This window comes from Cherax quadricarinatus, chromosome 55 (assembly GCF_038502225.1).
Source record: "Cherax quadricarinatus isolate ZL_2023a chromosome 55, ASM3850222v1, whole genome shotgun sequence".
Lineage (NCBI taxonomy): Eukaryota > Metazoa > Arthropoda > Malacostraca > Decapoda > Parastacidae > Cherax > Cherax quadricarinatus.
This window is the reverse complement of record NC_091346.1, coordinates 21,475,541-21,498,091: the sequence shown is the minus strand read 5'-3', so window position 1 is coordinate 21,498,091 and position 22,551 is coordinate 21,475,541. Positions and strand designations below refer to the sequence as shown.

Sequence of the window (22,551 nt, the reverse complement as noted above, 5' to 3'; positions counted from 1 at the left end):
AAAAACCCCTTTTTAATACCACCAAAAAGAAAAATTCAGTTGTTTTGTGGGGCTATTCCCATTAGGGGCCCCAATTTTCCCAAAGGCATCTTAAAGATATGAGTTCTTCTTAAAAATACACTTATCATTCCATTAAAATCTACATCGCTATGCTTTTCCAACCAAGTGCAAGATTTTGGGCGGACAAAAGGGGAATAAAAGGGGAGTTTCAAATGGTGGCTCACGTGCTCATGATAACGTGGACCTTCAGTTTCTTTGGTAAAGAAACCCTTTAAATATGCTCTAATAAAACTTGCCCAAACTTATGGAAAAGTAATAAAATTTCCCCCTATATGTTAATATTTTCTTAAATTTTCTAAAATTAGTCATTATAACCCACCCCTGAAATCCAGTGCTAAACCTAAAGCTGTTTATCAAATGAAAGAATGAAAGCCCCTTCCCCCCCCCGTTTACACCACATACTGTCTACAATGACTAGATGTGAAGATCTGACCTCCCCCAATGAACACTTCCAAATAAATTAAAAAATTAAAAAAGCTGTCATTAAAAGAAGAATTTTTTTTTCTGGAGCAGGTTACGAAAAGGCCATATTCATTGCGGGCCAAAAAGATATTCCACATTAGCCAACAAAAAGGAAAAGGTTCTAGCCAATCCCAGGAGGACTCCATCCAAAAGTGAGGTAAACAGAAACCTGTTTTTTTACATGATGGTAGGGTTGCGGGTGTTTTTTTTTTCTTTCTCTATACAGTGGGCCCATTTAATGGGGGTTAGGTTCCAGGCATGCCAAAAATGAAACGACGAAAGTGGAACATCTCTTTTTCCATTTTAAATGCATCAAAACCCGATAACAATTTCCCAAATCAAATATATTTTAAAAAAGGGAAAAAATTTTTTCAAAAATACACAAATGCAGTTACAAAAATTATCATATACACATTTAAAGTACCTGGGGTTTAAAAATCAGAAGATCAATTTTTCCTTTGGGGTTGGTAAGCTAGGCAAAAAAATAAAAAAAAATCACATATAGTAAATCACTACTACCTTAAAATACTTTAGTCTTAATCTGGGGTGAGACAAGAGTATTTATTGTAAGAAATAAATTGTGGAGGGATGGTAGTCGCCAGGCTACCACACCAGGCCACCCCCCCAGACATAATATTCTATAACTTTAAACATCCCAGAGTGATAAAATGTATACAGTTCACCCCATTTTTTTCCCTTTTTAAAAATATTTGTAGTTTTAAAATGTGGGGTCAGAGGGAGTAAACAAATAAAAAAATAGATGAGAGAGAGAGAGAGAGAAAAAGAGAGAGAGAACGAGTACATGACAGAGGACACTCGGGGATTATGTAAAAAAAACCAGGAAAAACCTGAGTTTTTAAAACAAAAAATTGTAAACGTTGGTTTGTGTACAAGTTACATTGTGAAAAGTTGTCTCTGGGTTTGGGAAAATGATGAATAAATAAAGGGGAAAACACCCTTTCTCATGTAAACAAATTTTTAGAAAAAATTTACCCCCTGAGTAAAGGGCCCAAAACAAAAAGGAATGTTTTTTCACAGTTACCCCCCCAGTAAAAATTTTTTCCTTTTATTTTGGGACTAGAGAAAACAGATTCTTGCCATCACTAGTAAAAAGTTGTCGGGCCCCACATCTCATATTTATTTTATTTATTTTTACTGGGGGGTGTTTTTACATTTTCATATGTTATGTTTTGGGGTTTATTATATAATTTTTGAAAAATATCATAGCTGGATTAAAAAAAATGTGTACATTAACGAATATATAGAAGTATAAATAAAAGGTCCCGGTTGTTCTTCAACCTATATGTCCTTGGTTATTTCATTTAGATTATGCCCCAGTTCGGGATCAACGAAAAGAATGGATATAAATGTTTTTGGAAAAAGGGACAGAGGAGGATGAAAAAAGAATCCATGTATCAGAAATCTTCCTATGAGGATGGGACTGGGGGGCCCTGAATCTGCACCCCCCTCAAAGGGGATAGAATTAGGGGGGATATGATTGAGGTGTATAAATGGAAAGCGGGAATAAATAAAGGGGATGTAAATAGCGTGCTGAAAATTTCCAGCCAAGACAGGACTCGCAGCAATGGTTTCAAGTTGGAAAAATTCAGATTCAGGAAGGATATAGGAAAGCACTGGTTTGTGGATGAGTGGAACAAACTCCCGAGTACAGTTATTCAGGCTAAAACGTTGTGTAGTTTTAAAAATAGGTTAGATAAATACATGGGTGGGTGTGGGTTGGACCTGACTAGCTTGTGCTGCTGGGTCTGGTGCCGTGCTCCTTCCTTGAGTGGAGGTGACCAGACTAGGTGGGTCATTGGGCTAATCCGGGGGACAACATGGACCTGCTCTGCATGGATCAGTAGGCCTGTTGCAGTGTTCCTTCTTTCTTATGTTCTTATGTAATATACGACATTTAATGAGACTCGGTGATTATTATTATTATTATTACTAATATGGCGTCACTAGTACAAGTTGTCTGGCTCCCAAATCTCATATTTATATTTATTTATTCTACTGAGGAGTGTATTTATCATCTTTATATGTTATGTATCATGTTTATTATATACTGTAATTCTGAAAAAATATCATACATGGATTAATGAAAATGTGTATATTAACGTAATATACGACATTTAATGAGACTCGATGATTATTATTAAGTATTATTATAATTACTAATATGGCATCTTGAGACATCAGACACTCTTACTGATTTTAATGTGTACCTGCATGCCAGCACAATGTGTAAGTTCATTTAGGTACAGGTATACATAAGTACACCTACCATCCGACTTACGACCAAGCTTGGTTCCGACCAACCAGTCGTAAGTCAAAATGGACGTAAGTCGAACCTTTGAAAATTGCCGACATATTGGGCAGGGCATAATGTCAAACCTTTCCTATATAAACTACCTACATAATACTGTAATGTAATGTATAATCATTATTTCATTCTTTTTACCATAATTTACTTCTATTGTTATATTTTAATTATTTATGTACTGTATATAATGTATACATGGTAGTGAACTGTATTGTAAAATTTACATCGCATACAGTATATGTTACTGTTATCTTTGTGTATTGTCGACACAGTGGAATGGGAGAATACCACTGGTAGTGTCATCCTGCCAGAATGTAATATAACCTATACCCTAAGTAAAGAGAAACAACTCTGGAACATGTGTAATACTTACCCCGGCTGGCTGGCCGGGTCTGTGGGTGGGTGGGTGGCTGGCTGGCTGGCCGGGTGGGTGGGTGGGTGGTTGGCTGACTGGCTGACCAAATGTGGCTGTCTCTCTCTCTGTATCTCTCTCTCTCTCTCTCTCTGTATCTCTCTCTCTCTCTCTCTCTCTTTCCCAGGTACACATAAGTCAAGTTATCATACATAGTATAAATTACCTAGGATAACCCAAAAATTCCAGACAAAGTGCTATACAGTGGATCTGTGCTCCAGTGCCCTAAATTAATAATAATAAAAATAATAATTATTATAATACATATTATTATTACAATAATACATATGTACTAATATTAATAACAATAATATTATTAAGCTATAATATAATAATCGTGTCCACTCATTACTTACCTTAAAATATCTGTAGTCTTAACGTAGAGTGAGAGGCAAGTAAACAAGATTAAATGAATAAAAGAGAGAGAATGAGAGTGTAGAATGTTCAAGAGTTATGTAAACAATCATTGTTGTTGTTACCAGCCTGGACACGAATGGTTTCTGTTCACTCTGTCAAGCCGACCAGAAAAACATCTCATATTTGTTAATTTATATGTTATGTAGCATGTTTATTATATAATTCATATAGATGGATTAAGCAAAATGTCTATATTAATGTTTTATACACATTTACTGCACCTCAGTGATTATTATTGTGTTATCATTATTAATATGGAATCTTCAAGACCAATTACACTCTTAATGAGTAGCTCTGAGACAGACATGCAGACAGAAAGACAAACACACAGGTAGACAGGTAGACAGGCAGACATAAAGACAGACACACAGGTAGACAGAAAGACAGGTAGACAGAAAGACACACACAGGTAGACAGAAAGACACACAGGTAGACAGAAAGACACACAGGTAGACAGAAAGACAGACACATGTAGAAAGAAAGACACACAGGTAGACAAAGACAGACACAGGTAGACAGAAAGACACACAGGTAGAAAGACAGACACACAGGTAGACAGAAAGACAGACACACACAGGTAGACATAAAGACAGACACACAGGTAGACAGAAAGACACACAATTAGACAGAAAGACAGACACACTGGTAGACAGACAGATAGACACACAGAGATACAGACAGACACAGATATACAGGCAGACAGATACAGACAGGTTGATGTGCAACAGTGAAAACAAATAGTTCGAGAGTAAGAGCCTTTCTTGCCACAATCTCCAGTGCAAGATTCAGACTTCATTTTAGGGGCCATGGTGAAATTTACTGTCCAGTTAGTACAGTACTGATGCTGCCTGCATGACGCATTGCCGCCGAGAGTATTGTCAAATATTGTACAGTGGTGTGCATCAGCCATCCCAGCCCAGCTGCCAGATGCACGGTCGTAAGTCGAGTGGACGTATGTCGAGCAGGTCGTAAGTCGGATGGTAGGTGTATAATTATCTGAGTATATATAAAATATAAAGTAACTTTTAAAAATACTTGAAATTTTGGAGTTTGTGAACACAATGGAGAGACGTGGTGTTTAGAGAGCTCATGGAGAATGTAAACAAACTGAGTGGGGTGCGGTGACCGTATTAGAAAGTCAGGTGGGGGGAGCCATATAGAGAGTTTTGGTCATAATTTGAAATGACTGTATTAGCGGAACGCCGTAAAGCGGGGCCCTACTGTACATGCAAGGTTTCAGGTACATCTTGTTACTTCTATTTACACTTAGGTCACACTACACTTGAATGTACAAGCACATGTATACACACGCCCCCCTGGGTTTTCACCTATTTTCTTACTAGCTCTTGCTCTTGTTTATTTCCGTTTATCTCCATGGGGAAATGGAACAGAATTCTTCCTCCGTAAGCCATGCTTGTCGTAGGAGGTGATTAAAATGCCAGGAGCAAAGGGCTAGTAACCCCTTTTCCTGTATTGTTACTAATGTTAAAAAGAGAAACCTTTATTTTTCTTTTTGGGTCACCCTGCGTCAGTGAGATACAGCCACTACTGCTAGGTACAAAGCTTGGAGAAAGAACAATGGACCCCCAGATTTTGTCCAGTGCAGAAATCGTACAATTTGGATTTTGACCACTTTTTTGGGTGAAATTTTACCCCAGGTTTCGTACATCCGCTCAGAAATTGTTCACACCAGACGCATTCGCTTGGGCCACTCATACGTTCGTGACTCACTCTCAGGCACATTAAATGTCTTATTTAATGTTAACCCTTTCAGGGTCAGTGCTGTATTCATACGGCTTGAGAGCCAGGGTTGGTGTTGTACTTATATGCATAAATTCTAGCGCCTTCAAATTAGTGGGAGAAAGCTGGTAGGCCTACATGTAAGAGAATGAGTCTGCATCATCAATGTGTGCAGTATGAAAAAAATTGAGGCACCCGCATTGTATTGTGGGAGTGGTACTTCACTGCGCCTTGATCGCCAAGCCAAGCGGTAAGGAATACATCACTCTCCGGCGAACTGGGACTCTTCCCTTCTCAAATGATAGTTCTAACACAGAGTGATGCATCAGTGAAGATGAATCTAATGGTTCCGAGGAGTTTGTGGCAAAGTAATGGCCAGGATACCAGAAATAGTAATGAAAACCCACACAATTATCAACCTTCCATCAAAAATGTCAAAGTGACTTATTTGCATGTGGGTGGTGGGGAAGACAGTGTGGGTAGTGGGGAAGGGAGCATCTGTGGTGAAGACAGTGTGGATTTGTGTAAACAACATGGCTGGCCGGCTGGCTGATTGACTTTGGCTGTCTCTATCTCCATCTGTCTGTATCTGTCTCTATCTCTGTATCTCTTTCTACCTCTGTCTCTATCTCTGTCTAACTCTGTCTACTTCTGTCTCTGTCTACCTCTGTCTCTGTCTATCTCTGCCTCACAGGTACACATAAATACAATTATACAGTGTAAATTATATAGGATAACCCCCAAAAAACTGACAAAGTGATATAATGCATAGTAAGGCATGACTGGCAAATAATACGTATTTACACTTGCTCAGGAATCAGACTGCATTGTGTGTAATACCTGTTGGTTCACGAGTGGCACTCTCTGAGACTGAGAGAGAGAGAGAAGCAGAGACAGACAGATAAGCAGAGAGAGAGAGAGAGACAGATAAGCAGAGACAGAGATAAATAGAGAGCTAGACAGACACACAGAGAGCTAGACAAAGTACAGTGGACCCCCGCATAACGATTACCTCTGAATGCGACCAATTATGTAAGTATATTTATGTAAGTGCGTTTGTACGTGTATGTTTGGGGGTCTGAAATGGACTAATCTACTTCACAATATTCCTTATGGGAACAAATTCGGTCAGTACTGGCACCTGAACATACTTCTGGAGTGAAAAAATATCGTTAACCGGGGGTCCACTGTACTAGACAGAGACAGATAAATAGACAGAGAGCTAGGCAGACAGACATGTTTGTGTGCAACTGTGAAAACAAATAAAGCCATGGCATTGCATGCTCTTCAAATGTCACCACTGCTGCACTGTGTCAGCAGTGTGGTGTGATACTCCTTACACCATGTTTCAAGGAAACATTATTATTACTATTATTATTATTATTATTATTATTATTATTATTATATACTCCTGCACATCCAAAACATTGCTGGGATCTATAAATACTATATATATATTTCTAGACAATAGTATGTGAATAAGGTACATGAAAATGTTCACCTGTCAATGTTTGTGCAGTTATTGTGTAGCATACAATGAGTGAATATATACAAAATATGGTTTATATTGGTCTCACAAGCCATAAAAGTTACTTAAAAAAATAAAATGCTAAAAAGTAAAAGAAAAAAGTAGAAAAAATAAACAACTGCCACATGACCAGCAGTCGGCGATGTTGCCGTAAGCGATTCATTTTCTGTCAACTTCATGCCTCCATATCTCAGTAAGTATTGATAGCAAAAAAAAACTTTTTTTGGGGCCTATAACACTCAAAAAAAAAAAAAAAAACATTATATATCATTTAATAAGAAAAAAAAATTTTTTTTTTTTCAAATATTTTTTGACCCTGAGAACAAGTTTCACAGAGGGCCTCTCAACCCTCAAAGGGTTAATATAGACATTTTCATTAATCCATCTATGATATTTTCTTCAAAATTATATAAGAAATATGTTACATAACATATACAGTGGACCCCCGCATAACGATTACCTCCGAATGTGACCAATTATGTAAGTGTATTTATGTAAGTGCGTTTGTACGTGTATGTTTGGGGGTCTGAAATGGACTAATCTACTTCACAATATTTCTTATGGGAACAAATTCGGTCAGTACTGGCACCTGAACATACTTCTGGAGTGAAAAAATATCGTTAACCGGGGGTCCACTGTAAACATGCTTTTGTTACTCGTTCACTAAGAGTGTCCCACTAGTCTTAATACCATAGTAAAAATACTAATACAGTGGACCCTCAACTAACACCTTTTATCTGTTCCAGAGAGCTAGCCATTAGTCGAATTAGCTGTTAGTCGAATTAACTGTCCCAATAAGAAATAATGGAAATCCAATTAATCCATTTCAGACAGCCAAAAGAATTAACAAAATATTTTTTTTAAAGATTAAATATAAATATACATACAGAAAACAATAACAAATAAATATAAAGCACTAATAAAATGGATAAATGAACATTTAACATCACACTTACTTTACTGACTTGACTTGTTGGTGTAAGAAAGACACGTAGGAGGCAAGTTTATTATGCTTCAACATGACGCTAATATCATCTCTACGGCTTATTTATCTATCACAATTCATTTAATATGACATTATAAACAATATTAATAACATAGAAACATGATATATACTCTAGAATGAATAAAATATGTCATAATGTATGAGAGGAGCAAATGGTGTAAGTGTTGTTGGGTTTATGGGCCGCCACTGAGAGAAGCCGTGTTGGTGGAGGTGGAGGTTTTTCCCACCACCACCATCACACTTAAACAATGTATGTAATTTATAAATAAGAAATATTTACATTTTAATTTATAAATAAGAAATATTTACATTTTAATTTATAAATAAGAAATATTTACATTTCAATTTATAAATAATTAAGTTTATTCAGATATACACAAATACAGTTACATAGATTATCATACATAGCAGCATATGTGTAAAGTACCTAGGATAACCCAAAAAAGTCAAAGTGACTTACGTATTTCCATTGGGGTCCTTTTATATTTACACTTATACAGTGGACCCCCGGTTAACAATATTTTTTCATTCCAGAAGTATGTTCAGGTGCCAGTACTGACCGAATTTGTTCCCATAAGGAATATTGTGAAGTAGATTAGCCCATTTCAGACCCCCAAACATACACGTACAAACGCACTTACATAAATACACTTACATAATTGGTCGCATTGGGAGGTGATTGTTAAGCGGGGGTCCACTGTATTTATTTTTATGCTTACACTTTTATACTTATATTTACCTTGGAGGAGATGTTAGTTTAATTAGGTAGTTTGATGGAGGAGATACTGGCAGTGGTTTAGGGTAGTGGAAGATAGAAGGCCAGTGTATGTTCAGCTGATATATACACATCCAACAACATTGGAGAGTTACTTTCGTAACATTGGAGAGTTACTTTCGTAACATTGGAGAGTTACTTTCGTAACATTGGAGAGTTACTTACTTGCTACACTGTTTATTCTACACTTTATCGCTGGCTGGCACTATCGATACCTGCTGCTTTAGTATCGTACATATTGTAGAATCACTGCAGAAGGCACATTCTCCCCTCTCTCTTCCTCCTCCACTCTGGTACTTTGCTATGAGTTTTTTCTTGAATTTTATTGTGTTTCTTTCCTTCTTTATCACAGGACTGACACTAGAAACTTTCTTTGGGCCCATGGTGGCTTATTTAGTAGTTACAAGCACTAAAAACAATGCAATAATACAAAATATTTCGCATGTATGCATGAAATCAACCGCAACGGCTTGTAAACAATTACACACTGGCAATACACGGAGTCGTGGAGTGCTGGGCCCACTCAGGGTGCATGGACACTTTTGGGACAACAGCCTTCAGATGAGTTTTTCGGCATTGGTAGAGCCAATATTTTGACACCAAAGAGAACTGTTAGTCGATTCTGGCATTAGACGATGCCGCCTTTAATTGAGGGTCCACTGTACATAATAATCATCACTCTTTGGCATACTGAATGTCTTATTTTATGTTAATATAGACATTTTCATTAATCCATCTATGATATTTTCTTCTAAATTATATAAGACACACATTACATAGCATATAAACCTGCCTTTGTTACTCATTCACTGAGAGTGTCCTCTAGTCTTAATGCAGTGGAACCTCAAATATTGAACTTAATCCGTTCCAGGAGCTGGTTCTCAATTCGAAAAGTCTGAAAAGCGAAGCAGTATTTCCCATAAGAAATAATGGAAATACAATTAATCCGTTCCAGAAACCCAAAAATATTCACAAAAAAATACATTTTATAGAGATTAATTACAGTTTTACATACACACAACAAATATAGTGTTCAATTGTGTATTAATAAATGTAAATAAACATATAAAATGCCATTTTTACTTACCTTTATTGAAGATTGGTGATGGCATCTGGAAGATAGGGAGAAGGAGAGAGTGAGTCGGGGCTAGTGTTTGGAAGGAGAATACCCCTCCATGAGGACTTCAGGTATCAAAGCCCTCTCTGGGGTTACTTCCCTTCTCTGTCTTTTAATGCCCTAAATAGGACCAGCTTGAGAGTCACTGGACCCCTGTCTCACAAAATAGCTGTCCAATGTCCTCTGTTTCTGGCGCCTCTTTAAGATTTCCCTAAAATGGGACATGGTTTTGTGGCTGAACTTGTTGCAAAGATGGTTTGTTTCAGCTTCCTCAGGGTGGTACTCCTGCACAAACATTTGGACATCATTCCACTTGGCACAAATCTCCTTAATCTTTGAAGAAGGCACCTCATCCACTCCCTCTTCCTCCTCCTCTGAGGCAAGGTCCTCAGCTGTGGTCTGATACTGTTCAAGATGAAGCTCCTCCAGCTCTTCAGTGGTTAGCTCTTCCCTGTGGTCCTCCACCAACTCTTCCACATCCTCACCACTCACCTCCAACCCCAGGGTGTTCCCCAATGCCACAATAGAGTCCACAACAGGCAGAGGGTGAGCTGGGTCAGGGTTAGCCTCAAACCCTTCAAAATCCCTCTTTTGGACACAATCTGGCCACATTTGTCTCCAAGCAGAGTTCAAAGTCCTGGAAGTTGCTCCCTCCCAAGCCTTACCTATAAAGCTTATGGAGCTGTAGATGTTGAAATGATTGCTCCAGAACTCTCTTAGGGTCAACTTAGTGTCTGTGGTCACTTCAAAGCACTTTTCAAACACTGCTTTTGTGTAGAGTTTTTTGAAGTTAGAAATGACCTGCTGGTCTATGGGCTGGAGGAGAGGAGTGGTGTTAGGAGGCAAGAACTTCACTGTTATAAAACTGAAGTCCCTAGACAAGAGGTCTAAAAAGTTCGGAGGATGAGCAGGAGCATTGTCCATTAACAGGAGGCACGTGAGTGGCAAATTATTGTGTAGGAGGTATTTTCTCACACTGGGGCCAAACACTTCATGTACCCATTCTTTGAAAATTTGCCTTGTGACCCCTGCCTTATTATTTGATTTTCCACAAAACACATAACTTGTTCTTTATGACATTGTTTTTCTTAAACACTCTGGGATTTTCTGAATGATACACAAGTAAAGACTTCACTTTTGAAATCACCACTAGTGTTAGCACAGAATAAAAGAGTTAGCCTGTCTTTCATAGGCTTGTGTCCTGGGAGTGCCTTTTCCTCCTGAGTAATGTAGGTCCTCTTTGGCATTTTCTTCCAAAACAGGCCTCTTTCTTCACAAATGAACACTTGTTGGGGTTTTAATTTTTCAGTGTCTACATAAACCTTAAACTCCTGTACAAACTTCTCAGCCATCCGTTTGTCTGAACTGGCTGCCTCACCATGCCTTACAACATTGTGTGTGCCACTACACTTCTTAAATCTGTCAAACCAGTCTCTTCTGGCCTTAAATTCACTATCAGCACTGGTTCCAGGAGTTTTCTGTACCAGATCTGCATGCAACTTCCTTACCTTTTTGCAAATAATGGTCTCTTGACACATTATCACTTGCCATCTTTTTATCCTTGATCCACACCAGCAACAACTTCTCAACCTGATCGACTGTCTGTGGTCTTTTTTTCGGTTAGCACATTAACACCTTTCACAACATCAGCTTCCTTGATTTGTTCTTTCTTTGCCAGGATAGAACCAATGGTCGACTTGTTTTTCCCATACATCCTGGCAAGCTCAACAAGTCTCACACCACTCTCATACTTCTGTATTACTTCCTTCTTCACATCTTTGGTGTTTCTCACTTTCTTTACCACAGAGGTACCACTAGCAAGTTTCTTTGGGCCCATGGTAGCTTATTTCACAGTCCCACAAGCACTAAACACAATGAAATATGTAATCGTAAAATGTTTGAATTAGAGCGCAGGTTAGTGTTCACTCAAACATCAACAAAACCAGAAGGCTCACAGTGCCTGCCCAGGGACGCGGACAGAGCGGGCTGCCGGACAGGTTCGTCACCCAGCGGTTCGAAAATAGGGGCGAGTTCTATAACAGCGACAAAGTTGGTTCGAAAAAAGCGTTTGATTTTCGAAGAGTTCGATAAGTGATACGTTCGAAATTTGAGGTTCCACTGTACGTAATAATAATCATTTTTGGGCACATTAAATGTCTTATTTTATGTTAATACAGTAGAACCTCAGCTTACAAGTGCCCCACCATGCAAGTTTTTCAGGATACGAGCATTCGCTCAGTCGATTTTTTGCTTCTGGATACGAGCGAAATTTCAAGATGCAAGTGGGTCTCAAGGGAGGTTCCTTGATGCTGTTGAAGGGCTCTTGCTCTTGATCTAGGGAATTGGATCTCAGTTATTTGTTGGACTATCTTATTGAAACTAGGGCAATGTATGATAGAATGATGCTTCTTAACCCTTTCAGGGTCCAGAGGCCAAATTTCAAAGTGCACACCAGGGTCCAAGAATTTAAAAAAAAAAAAAAATTATTTTTTCTTATGAAATGGTAAAGAATCATTTTCTGAAGGTAATAAAACAAAAAGTACGAAATTTGATGGAAAATTGACGAAATTAGGCTCTCACGAATTTTGATGTGTCAGCGATATTTGCGTATTGGCGATTTTGCCGACTTCGACTCCCATTTTAGGCCAATTACATTATTCCAGTCGACCAAATTCTTAGCTATTTCACTACCATTACTTCTATTCTATCGATTGAGCACAAGAAATTGCCAAGTCAACTGTTTCAACTACAAAATAAAGTGATCAGAAATTGGTAATTTGGTCAATTTAACACAAAGTTCAAAATATTCCAATTTCAAAATAGGGTTCAGAATAAACAATGTAGGCATTCCTGGCACTAAACTAACATTTCTTCTTTCATTAGTTACGTTTTGAGGCTTTATAAATGAATTCCATTTTGATTTTTTATTCACATAATGAATTTTTATTCAAACCAAAAAATAGAAGATTTACTATTATGCAATATCGTAATAATTGTATAAATATCATCACCACATTTGTGAATGTATATTAGATCCACCAGCTGGCGTGTATTAGACGTGTGAGGCCGTTTGTTTACTCTTGAACATCGGCAAAAATTAACATTTCCGCTACTGTGAGCTCAGTTTCAAGCCATTTCCAGTGCTAAAACCAATCAAAATCATCTCTATTTCTGTAATGTCTTCCATTCTATCAAATGAGAGCAAGAAATTGCAAATACAACTATAAAAAAACATACGAAAAAACACTGCAAAGTCGCTGTTTTAATAAAAAAATCACGGTCTAAGTTTTTTTCTCTGATTATACACCGTGTGCTGCAGGATTTGTTTTATATGGTGCACACATACCACATAGATGCATTCTCTCATATCTAGGCCCAAATTTACCACTCAGCTTATCAGAGTGAGCTGAGCTCATAGCGTAGATCTACAGTTTGGACCCTACACGTAAAGCCATAGATCTATGGCACGGACCCTGAAAGGGTTAAAGTACACCAAAATTTAAAGAAATCGGACCATAAATAACGAAGTTCGTTTCTCAGCTATTAGCTGCCCCTTAACGGTATATAATGGTACCTTGACTTACAAGTTTATTTCGTTCCATGACCCAGCTCGTAACTCAATTTGTTCGTATATCAAATCGATTTTCCCAAGTGAAATTAACTGAAATGCCATTAATCCGTTCCAGCCCCCAAACAACAACCCCAATTTTTTTATGGGTTTTTAAATAAGAAAAATGTATATAAAAATAAGAAATGATTTTTGCCTTTTTTGCCAGGTCCCAGCAATGTTTTAGAAATGCTGGAGTATATATGAAACATGGTGTAAGATGTCACTCCACTGCCAATGGAATGGCACTCGTGGAGTGACATTTAATGATCGTGCACTGCCTTGGCTTTATTTTTCACTGTTACACATAAACATGTCTGGCTATCTGTTTGTTTCTGTCTATCTGTCTGTCACTCCACTGTCAGTGGAGTGACATTTGATGATCATGCACTGACTTGGATTTATTTTTCACTGTTACAAATAAACATGTCTGTCTATTTGTTTCTATCTGTATTTGTCTATCTGTTTAGCTCTATGTTTATCTCTGTCTCTGCTTATCTGTCTTTCTGTGTGCCTGAGTTTCTGCCTTCCTGTCTCTCTACTTGTCTCTCTGTCTCAGAGAAAGCCGCTCATGAACCAACAGGTATTACACACGATGCAGAGTCGGTCACATCTGATTCCTGAACAAGTGAAAATGTGTATTACTTGCCAGTCAGGTTTATTATGCATTATATCTACAAGCATAGTATAGCACTTTGTCTAGATTTTTTGGGTTATCCTAGGCAATTTACACAATGTTTAACTGTATTTATGTGTACCTGTGAGATAGAGACAGAGATAGACAGAGATAGACAGACAGAGACAGAGATAGATACAGACAGAAAGAAGGAGATAGAGACAGCCAAAGAAAATCAGCCAGCCAGCCACCCAACCAACTGGCCTGCTGAACATGTTTTACACATATTCCAGAACTGTTTCCTTTTACAACTTAGGGCATACATTACAGAACATTCTGGCAGGCTGACACTACCAGTGGTATCAAATCTGAAAGGATGTTACACATTGCTTATTATTGAGGTTTTTGATATTTCCTCTCTCCTGCAAGTGGTGGTGTATCTGAAGCTCGCTCCTAACTCGGATTTTGGCTCGCAACTCAAAGCAAAAAATCGACCAATTGACGGCTCGTAACTTGGAAAACCCGCAAGTTGGAGCACTCATAAGTCAAGATACCAGTGTATTTTTGTATGGTTTTTATGGTTGTATTCCCATTTTCTTGACTTCATTTAACAGAATGGAAGATATATTATAGAAATAGATATGATTTTGATTAGTTTCATGAATAAAAGTACCTTGAAATTGAGCTCAAAGTAGCAGAAAAGTTAGATTCTTTGGCGATGTTCAAGAGTAAACAAATCCAATACCTGTCCGACTGGCCAGTCCAATATGCAGTCATGAATGGGGTGACAATATTTATACAATTAGTACAATAATGCAGTAGTCTGCATAAAAATTCAAAATGGTAAGCAAGAGTATTATTATAAGAATACGTACGTACTAATAATTAATAATAATAATAATAATAATAATAATAATAATAATAATAATAATAATAATAATAATAATAATAATACAGTGGACCCTCAACCAATGGCTTTAATCTGTTCCAGAGAGCTAGCCTTTAGTCAAATTAGTTGTTTTTTTATTTATTTATTTATTTATTTATTAACAATTTGAGCATACATACAGAGGTACAAAAAAATACAGATAAGAGCAGCATGCCAAAGCCACTTATACTATGCATAGCATTACGGGCTGGCTTAAAATTAACTAAGCAATGATGAAATCAGTGATAATACATTATTGTAAACAGATAACTATAAAGCACAAATGAGTATTACAAAGACAGGTCATATTGTTGCATGCATTGTTGTACATTCAGTCGTATGGAGTATTCTGTTAGGTAGTGTATTTAAAAAATAATAAAGTTAGATTGGGTTTTAGGTTTAACATTTATGTGATATAATTGTGAGAAACATTTAAGATATACAATTTATAAGGTTCAGTTATTCAGTATTTATTTGGTTTTGGGTGAGTAAGTGATCTTTGAGAAGAGACTTGAATTTATAAACAGGTAGTGTTTCTTTTATATTTACAGGTAATGAATTCCAGATTTTAGGGCCTTTTATGTGCATTGAGTTTTTGCATAGTGTGAGATGGACACGAGGAACATCAAAGAGTGATCTGTGCCTTGTGTTATGGTCATGTATTCTGTTGAGGTTGGCAAGGAGATGTTTGAGGGGAGGGTTAATATCAGAGTTAAGTGTTCTATGTATGTAATAGGTGCAGTAATAAGTATGGATGTTTTGTATGGTGAGTAGGTTTAGTGTATTGAACATTGGTGGAGTGTGCTGCCTGTAGTGAGAATTTGTTATCATTCTAACTGCAGCCTTTTGTTGGGTAATTAGTGGTCTGAGATGGTTAATTGTTGTTGAGCCCCATGCACAAATTCCATAGGTGAGATAGGGGTAAATAAGAGAGTGATATAGGGCCAGGAGGGCTGACTGTGGAACATAGTACCGTATCTTTGATAGTATGCCTACAGTCTTGGAAATTTTCTTAGAAATTTGTTGTATATGTGTATGAAATTTGAGTCTATTATCAAGGTGGATTCCTAAGAATTTTCCCTCTGTTACTTGAATTAATTTTCCTCACAAGAAATAATGGAAATCCAATTAATCCATTTCAGACAGCCAAAAGTATTACATGAAATACACATTTCCCTACACAGAAAACAATGAGAAATGCCCAATACATACATAAATAAATACTAAAATGACACTTACCTTTATTGAAGAGTACTGTTGAGTGATGAGACACTGTTTTTCTTTAACACTCTGGGATTTTCACAGTGATACATAAGTAAAGGCTTCACTTTGCAATCACCACTAGTATTATAACAAAACATGAGAGTTAGCCTGTCTTTCATAGACTTGTGTCCTGGGAGTGCCTTTTCCTCCTGAGTAATGTAGGTCCTGTTTGGCATTTTCTTCCAGAACGGGCCTGTTTCATCACAATTAACCCTTTGACTGTTTACGTCGTATATATACGTCTTGCGCGCCACTTTTTCTGACGTATTTATACACGTAAATTCTAGCGGCTTCAAATCAAGCAGGAGAAAGCTGGTAAGCTCACATGTGAGAGAATGAGTCTGTGTGGTCAGTGTGCACCACATAAAAAAATCTTGCAGCACGCAGTGCATAATGAGAAAAAAAAACTCACCATTTTTTTGGATTAAAATGGCGGCTTTGAGGTGTATTTTCGTATAGTATTTATAGTTGTATTCTCGTTTTCATGGTCTCAGGTGATAAAATGGAAAACATAATACAGAAATAGAGATGATTTTCATTACTTTCACAATGAAAACGACCTTGAAATTGAGCTCAAAGTAGCGGAAATGTTCGATTTTTACCAATGTTCAGGAGTAAGCAAATTACACCACACATCCAATACACATCAATTGGGGAGTCTAATGTTCTTTCACTAGTACATTGATATTATTTATACCATTTTTATAATAATGCAGTAATCTGCATAACAGTAAATTTTGTATTTTTTTGTATGAATAAAAAATCAAAATAGAAAGCAATAGTAATATAAGAGGGGCCTAGAGACATGACTAATGAACAGAGGATATGTTATTTTAGTGCCAAGAATGTCTACATTGTTTATTCTGAACCCTATTTTGAAATTGGCCAAATTGCCAATTTCTGACCACTTTATTCGGCAGTTCAAATCGGTAAATGGGCAGTTTCTTGTACTCAAATGATAGAAAAAATGGAGTTCTAAAGAAATAGCTATGAGTTTGATCAACAGGAACAACAGAATTGGCCAAAAACGGCTCAAAGTCGGCGAAATTGCCAATGCGCATATGTAGCTGAGATCGCTAACTTCGCGGAGTGTAATTCCTTGAGTTTTCAACACATTTCGTACTTTTGGTGTCATTACCATCGGGAAAAGATTCTCTATCATTTCATAAGAAAAAATAATTTTTTTTTTCCAAAACTTTTGCGACATAGAACGAGTTTCAGAAAGGGGCTTGCGACAGTCAAAGGGTTAACCCCTTCAGGGTCCAAGGCCAAAATATGAAGTGGTGCTCCAGTGTCCAAGAAATTTTGAAAAAAAAAAAAAAATTATTTTTTCTTACAGAATTAAAGAGCATATTTTTGTGAAGGTAATAAGACAAAAAAAAAAAAATTCTGATCAGTACTTACCGAGATACAGTGCCAAGAAGTTTGTCAAAAATGATGTGGTGGCGGCAACATCGACAAATTCCACATACGCGCATTACATTATTTAGCGGTTTTTAAAGTTTTTTCTTTTCTTTTCCAATTTTTTTCTATTCCTACTAACATTTGGGGCCTGAGAGACAAATACTGTATATAATGTATATGTATAAACTCACTGTATTGAACACAAGAACTGCACTAAAGTTATTATCATATTATTGTTTACCACTGTTGTTTATTACAATAAACATGTACAAATCTTGTATATTACTAATGTTCTATCATATATTTACATATTTACAATCACTGGACATGGTTTTAGAACTGCTGGAGCTTGTGGAACTCCTTGAAACAAGGCACCATGCACAGAGGCACCTTACATTCCTCACACATAAACCGAGTGTCTTTGCGTCTTTGTTGCCGTCGTTTTGTTTGTGCACAGACCATGCATCTCTTCTGAGCAAATTTCTTCTGAGTTGAAGGAAGCTGTATTATGAAATGATCACCTTCCCTCCTCAAACGCTTGGGTATATACTGAGTAATTCGAGGACCATGTTGTATAGCAAGTTTTCTTACCTGGTACTTCATTATGAGTTGTCTGACAACAGACAAACAAAATTCACCATACGGTGGTCTGTTGCCAGTCTTTATTTGGTACATATTATATGCATTGAGTATAGAAATGTCCATGAGATGGAAGAAAAGTTTCATGTACCACTTGTAACTCTTACGAACACAGTCAAAAAAACCAATCTGCATGTCAAATTTGTCAACCAAGCGCATGTTTTGTGTATAATCAATCACTGTCACTGGTTTTCGAATACGTTCATTAGTCACTTGATCAACTTTGCCAATGTCTTGCATTTCATTATGGTGAATGGTTGTCAACAATGTGACATCTCGTTTGTCATGCCACCGTAATGCCATAGCTCATTCTAGCTCAATACATAGACTATACCAAAGTCATTACATTAGACCTTAGTGCAATTACAAGTGAGAGTCTTGTGCTATTTTTAAATTGTATTTTTATATTATTAGTTTATACCTAGTTGTACTTTAGCTCATTCCAGCACAACACGTAGACAACACCAACTCCATTATGTGTATTAGTGATTATACTCTACACGACCAAAATGCTATAGCATTTTGGTCATGTAGAGTATATAAATAACCATAATTTAAACCTAGATGATGATTGATCACGTTGACCCTGATCTAAACCTCCATAATCTGACACACAATCAAAACCTATTGGAAAGTAACTGCCTTTACTACACAGCATCACAAGCCAGCACTATCCTAAACAATGCTAAAAGTCTATCAGTACTTAACTACAACATTAGTTCCTTAAGCAAACACTATGATGACCTCCTGGCACTCCATGAATCACTAAAGACACCCTTCTCCTGCATTATTCTTACTGAGACCTGGCTTAAGCAGGACACAATAGATATCTACCCTCTACCAGGATACACAGCAATCCACAACTGCAGACCATACCAAGTTGGGGGTGGTATTGCAATCTATTACTCTAACCAGTTATCTTGTATTAGCACCACTTGCTTTAGTGATGAATATGGAGAATACATTTTTGCTAATTTTACTGTAAAAAACCTTAAGACGCCTATTACAATCGGTGCCATTTACCGGATACCCCACACAAACATCCCAAATTTCAGTGAGAAACTAAAGGCACTAATAACAAACAGACAAATGAATAAGCACCACCTTCTCTTAGCTGGAGACTTCAACATCAACTTTGGCCTACTAGATGATCAGCCTGTAACTGATTTCATCAACAATATGAACAACACACTTCTCATACCAACAATAACTAAACCAACCAGGCTGACTGAAACAAGTGCAACCGTAATAGACCACATATGGACCAATATACTAGCCCCCCTTAAATCAGGGATAATCACAGATAGCACTACAGACCACTACCCTATCTTCCTCTTGACAAACATTAGCAAACCACCACTTGAATACAACAAAGTTTTATTTAGATTCCATGATGAGGCCTCAATAAGGAAGTTCACAGCTGATCTTGAGACTGTTGACTGGCCTACAGAATTCTCCAAGGTCAATGGTAATGATGACTGGACAGACATTTTTCTTAACAAATTACTTAGACTATACAACAAACATTGTCCTATAAAAACGAAACAGATCACAAACAAACGGCTTGGTTGCCCATGGCTAACCAGCACCATTCTGAAATCCACTGATAAGAAACACCAATATGAAAAGCAATATAGACAGGGCTTAACCCTTTGAGGGTCGACAGGCCCTCTCCGAAACTCGTTCTCAGGGTCGGCCAAATTTAAAAAAAAAAAAATTATTTTCTCTTATGAAAAGATAGAGAATCTTTTCCCGATCATAAAGACACCAAAAGTTTGAAATTTGATAGAAAACTTACGGAATTACGCTCTCGCAAAGTTAGCGGTCTCGGCGATGTTTACGCATCGGCGATTTTGCCCACTTTGAGCCCCATTTTTGGCCAATTTCACTGTACTAGTCAACAAAAAACATGAATATTTCGCTAAAACTCCATTTTTTCTATCGAATGGGTGCAAGAAACCACCCATTTATGAAATTCAACTATCCAGTACAGTGGTCAGAATTTAGCAATTATGCCAATTTCACACAAATTTCAAAAGATGCCAATTTCCGAATAGGGTCAGAAAAAACAAGACATTCCTGGCACTAAAATGACATTTCCTCTACTCATTAGTCACGTCTCAAGGCCCCTCTTATATTCTTTTGCTTTCCACTTTGAATTTTTATTCTCACAAAAAATATAAGATTTACTGTTATGCAGACTACTGCATTAGTGTAAAAAATGGTATAAATATTATTGGTGCACTTGTGAAAGAATATTAGACTCACTAGTTGACGTGTATTGCACGCTTGGCACGATTTCTTTACTTCTGAAGTTTGGTAAAAATCAAACATTTCTGCTACTTTGAGCTCAATTTCAAGGCACCTTTCATTGTAAAACCAGTCAAAATCATCTCAATTTCTGTAATATGTCTTCCATTCTATAAAATGAGACCAAGAAAACTAGAATACAACAATAAATACCATACGAAAATACACTGCAAAGTCGCTGATTTATTCCAAAAAAATGGTCAAAGTTTTTTTTTTCTCATTATGCACTGTGTGCTGCAGGATTTTTTTTAGACTGTGCACACTGACCACATAGACCCATTCTTTCATATGAAGGCCTACCAGCTTTCTCCCACTAGATTTGAGGCCGCTAGAATTTATGCGTACTAGTACGTCAAAAACCCCTACGCGTAAGACGTACTAGTATGACCAAAACCCTCAAAGGGTTAATACACAAAGATATTCTTAAACACTATTCATCAGTCCTCACCAAAGTAATAAAGAAAGCCAAACAACTATACTACTCCAGTAGATTCATTGACATAAGAGGAGATATAAAAAAGACCTGGAAAACACTCTCTCAGATTCTAGGGACCCACAAACTGAAAAAAAAACAAGAATATTGCCCTAACTAAACCTAATGAAACACCACTGCATCCCAATGACACAGCTAACAAGATAAACGACTTCTTCTCAACCATAGGTTCTAATCTCGCCAATAAAATCCCACGCACCAATGCCCATGCTGGGGACTACCTAGATGGGAATTTCCCAAATTCCTTCTATCTTGCTCCAACTGAGCCCATGGAAGTCACCGAGATTATAAAGTCACTTAAAAATAACTCAGGAAATCTGTCTCATGTCCCACCATTATTGTACAAGAGAGCGGCCCATGTCCTCTCACATGCTATCTCATTACTTTTTAACAAGTCACTAGAAACTAGCACCTTCCCAAAACTACTCAAGATGGCAAGGGTTACACCAATACATAAAGGTGGTGACCCTACAGATTTAAACAACTATAGGCCAATATCAAACTTACCATTGCTATCCAAAATCTTAGAGAAACTCGTGCACAGGAGACTATATTCATTTATTACGGCACAAAACATACTGAACCCCTGCCAATTTGGATTCAGGAAAAATAAAAGCACTAACGATGCAATCATAAAAATGCTAGATCTGCTTTACACAGCATTGGAAAATAAGGAATATCCACTAGGAATTTTTCTTGACCTAAGAAAAGCTTTTGACACAGTAGACCCCAGCATCCTACTCCACAAACTTGACCATTATGGTATAAGAGGCCATGCGCTTGCATATTTCAAATCTTACCTTACTAATAGGTATCAGTATGTCACCATTAAAGACACAGCATCAACAACACAGCCACTTGATACTGGAGTTCCGCAGGGAAGTGTCCTTGGTCCCCTGCTCTTCCTCATATACATCAATGATCTTCCAAACGTATCTCAACACCTGAACCCCATTCTCTTTGCTGACAACACGACTTATGTCATCTCTCACCCTAATCTTGCCACCCTCAACACCATTGTTAATGAGGAGCTGATCAAAATATCGACTTGGATGACAGCCAATAAACTTATGCTTAACACTGACAAAACCTACTACATTATGTTTGGTAGCAGAGCAGGAGATGCGCAAATTAACATTAAGATCGACAACACTCTAATTGCCAGGCATAATGAGGGCAAATGCCTAGGCCTATACCCCAACAACAACCTGAACTTCAGCACCCATATCCAACACATAACCAAAAAAGTATCCAAAACGGTTGGGATCCTCTCCAAGATACGATACTACATGCCGCAAACTGCCCTTCTCACACTATACCATTCACTTATAGTATATCCATACCTCACCTATGCTATCTGTGCTTGGGGTTCAACTGCAGCAACACACCTAAAGCCAATAATAACCCAACAAAAAGCCGCAGTAAGAATAATCACTAAATCCCATCCC

General features: G+C 37.4%; 1 protein-coding gene across 1 annotated transcript in view; it reads right to left on the bottom strand.

The window, feature by feature from the left end:
* Positions 1-35: 35 nt before the first annotated feature.
* The window catches only part of LOC138854351 (ubiquitin-protein ligase E3C-like), a 260,277-nt gene continuing 237,761 nt past the window's right edge, over positions 36-22,551 (bottom strand). The window contains exon 12 of the mRNA XM_070096970.1: positions 36-253. Coding sequence (XP_069953071.1) covers positions 36-253 — 218 coding nt within the window. The remainder of the gene's footprint in view (positions 254-22,551) is intronic.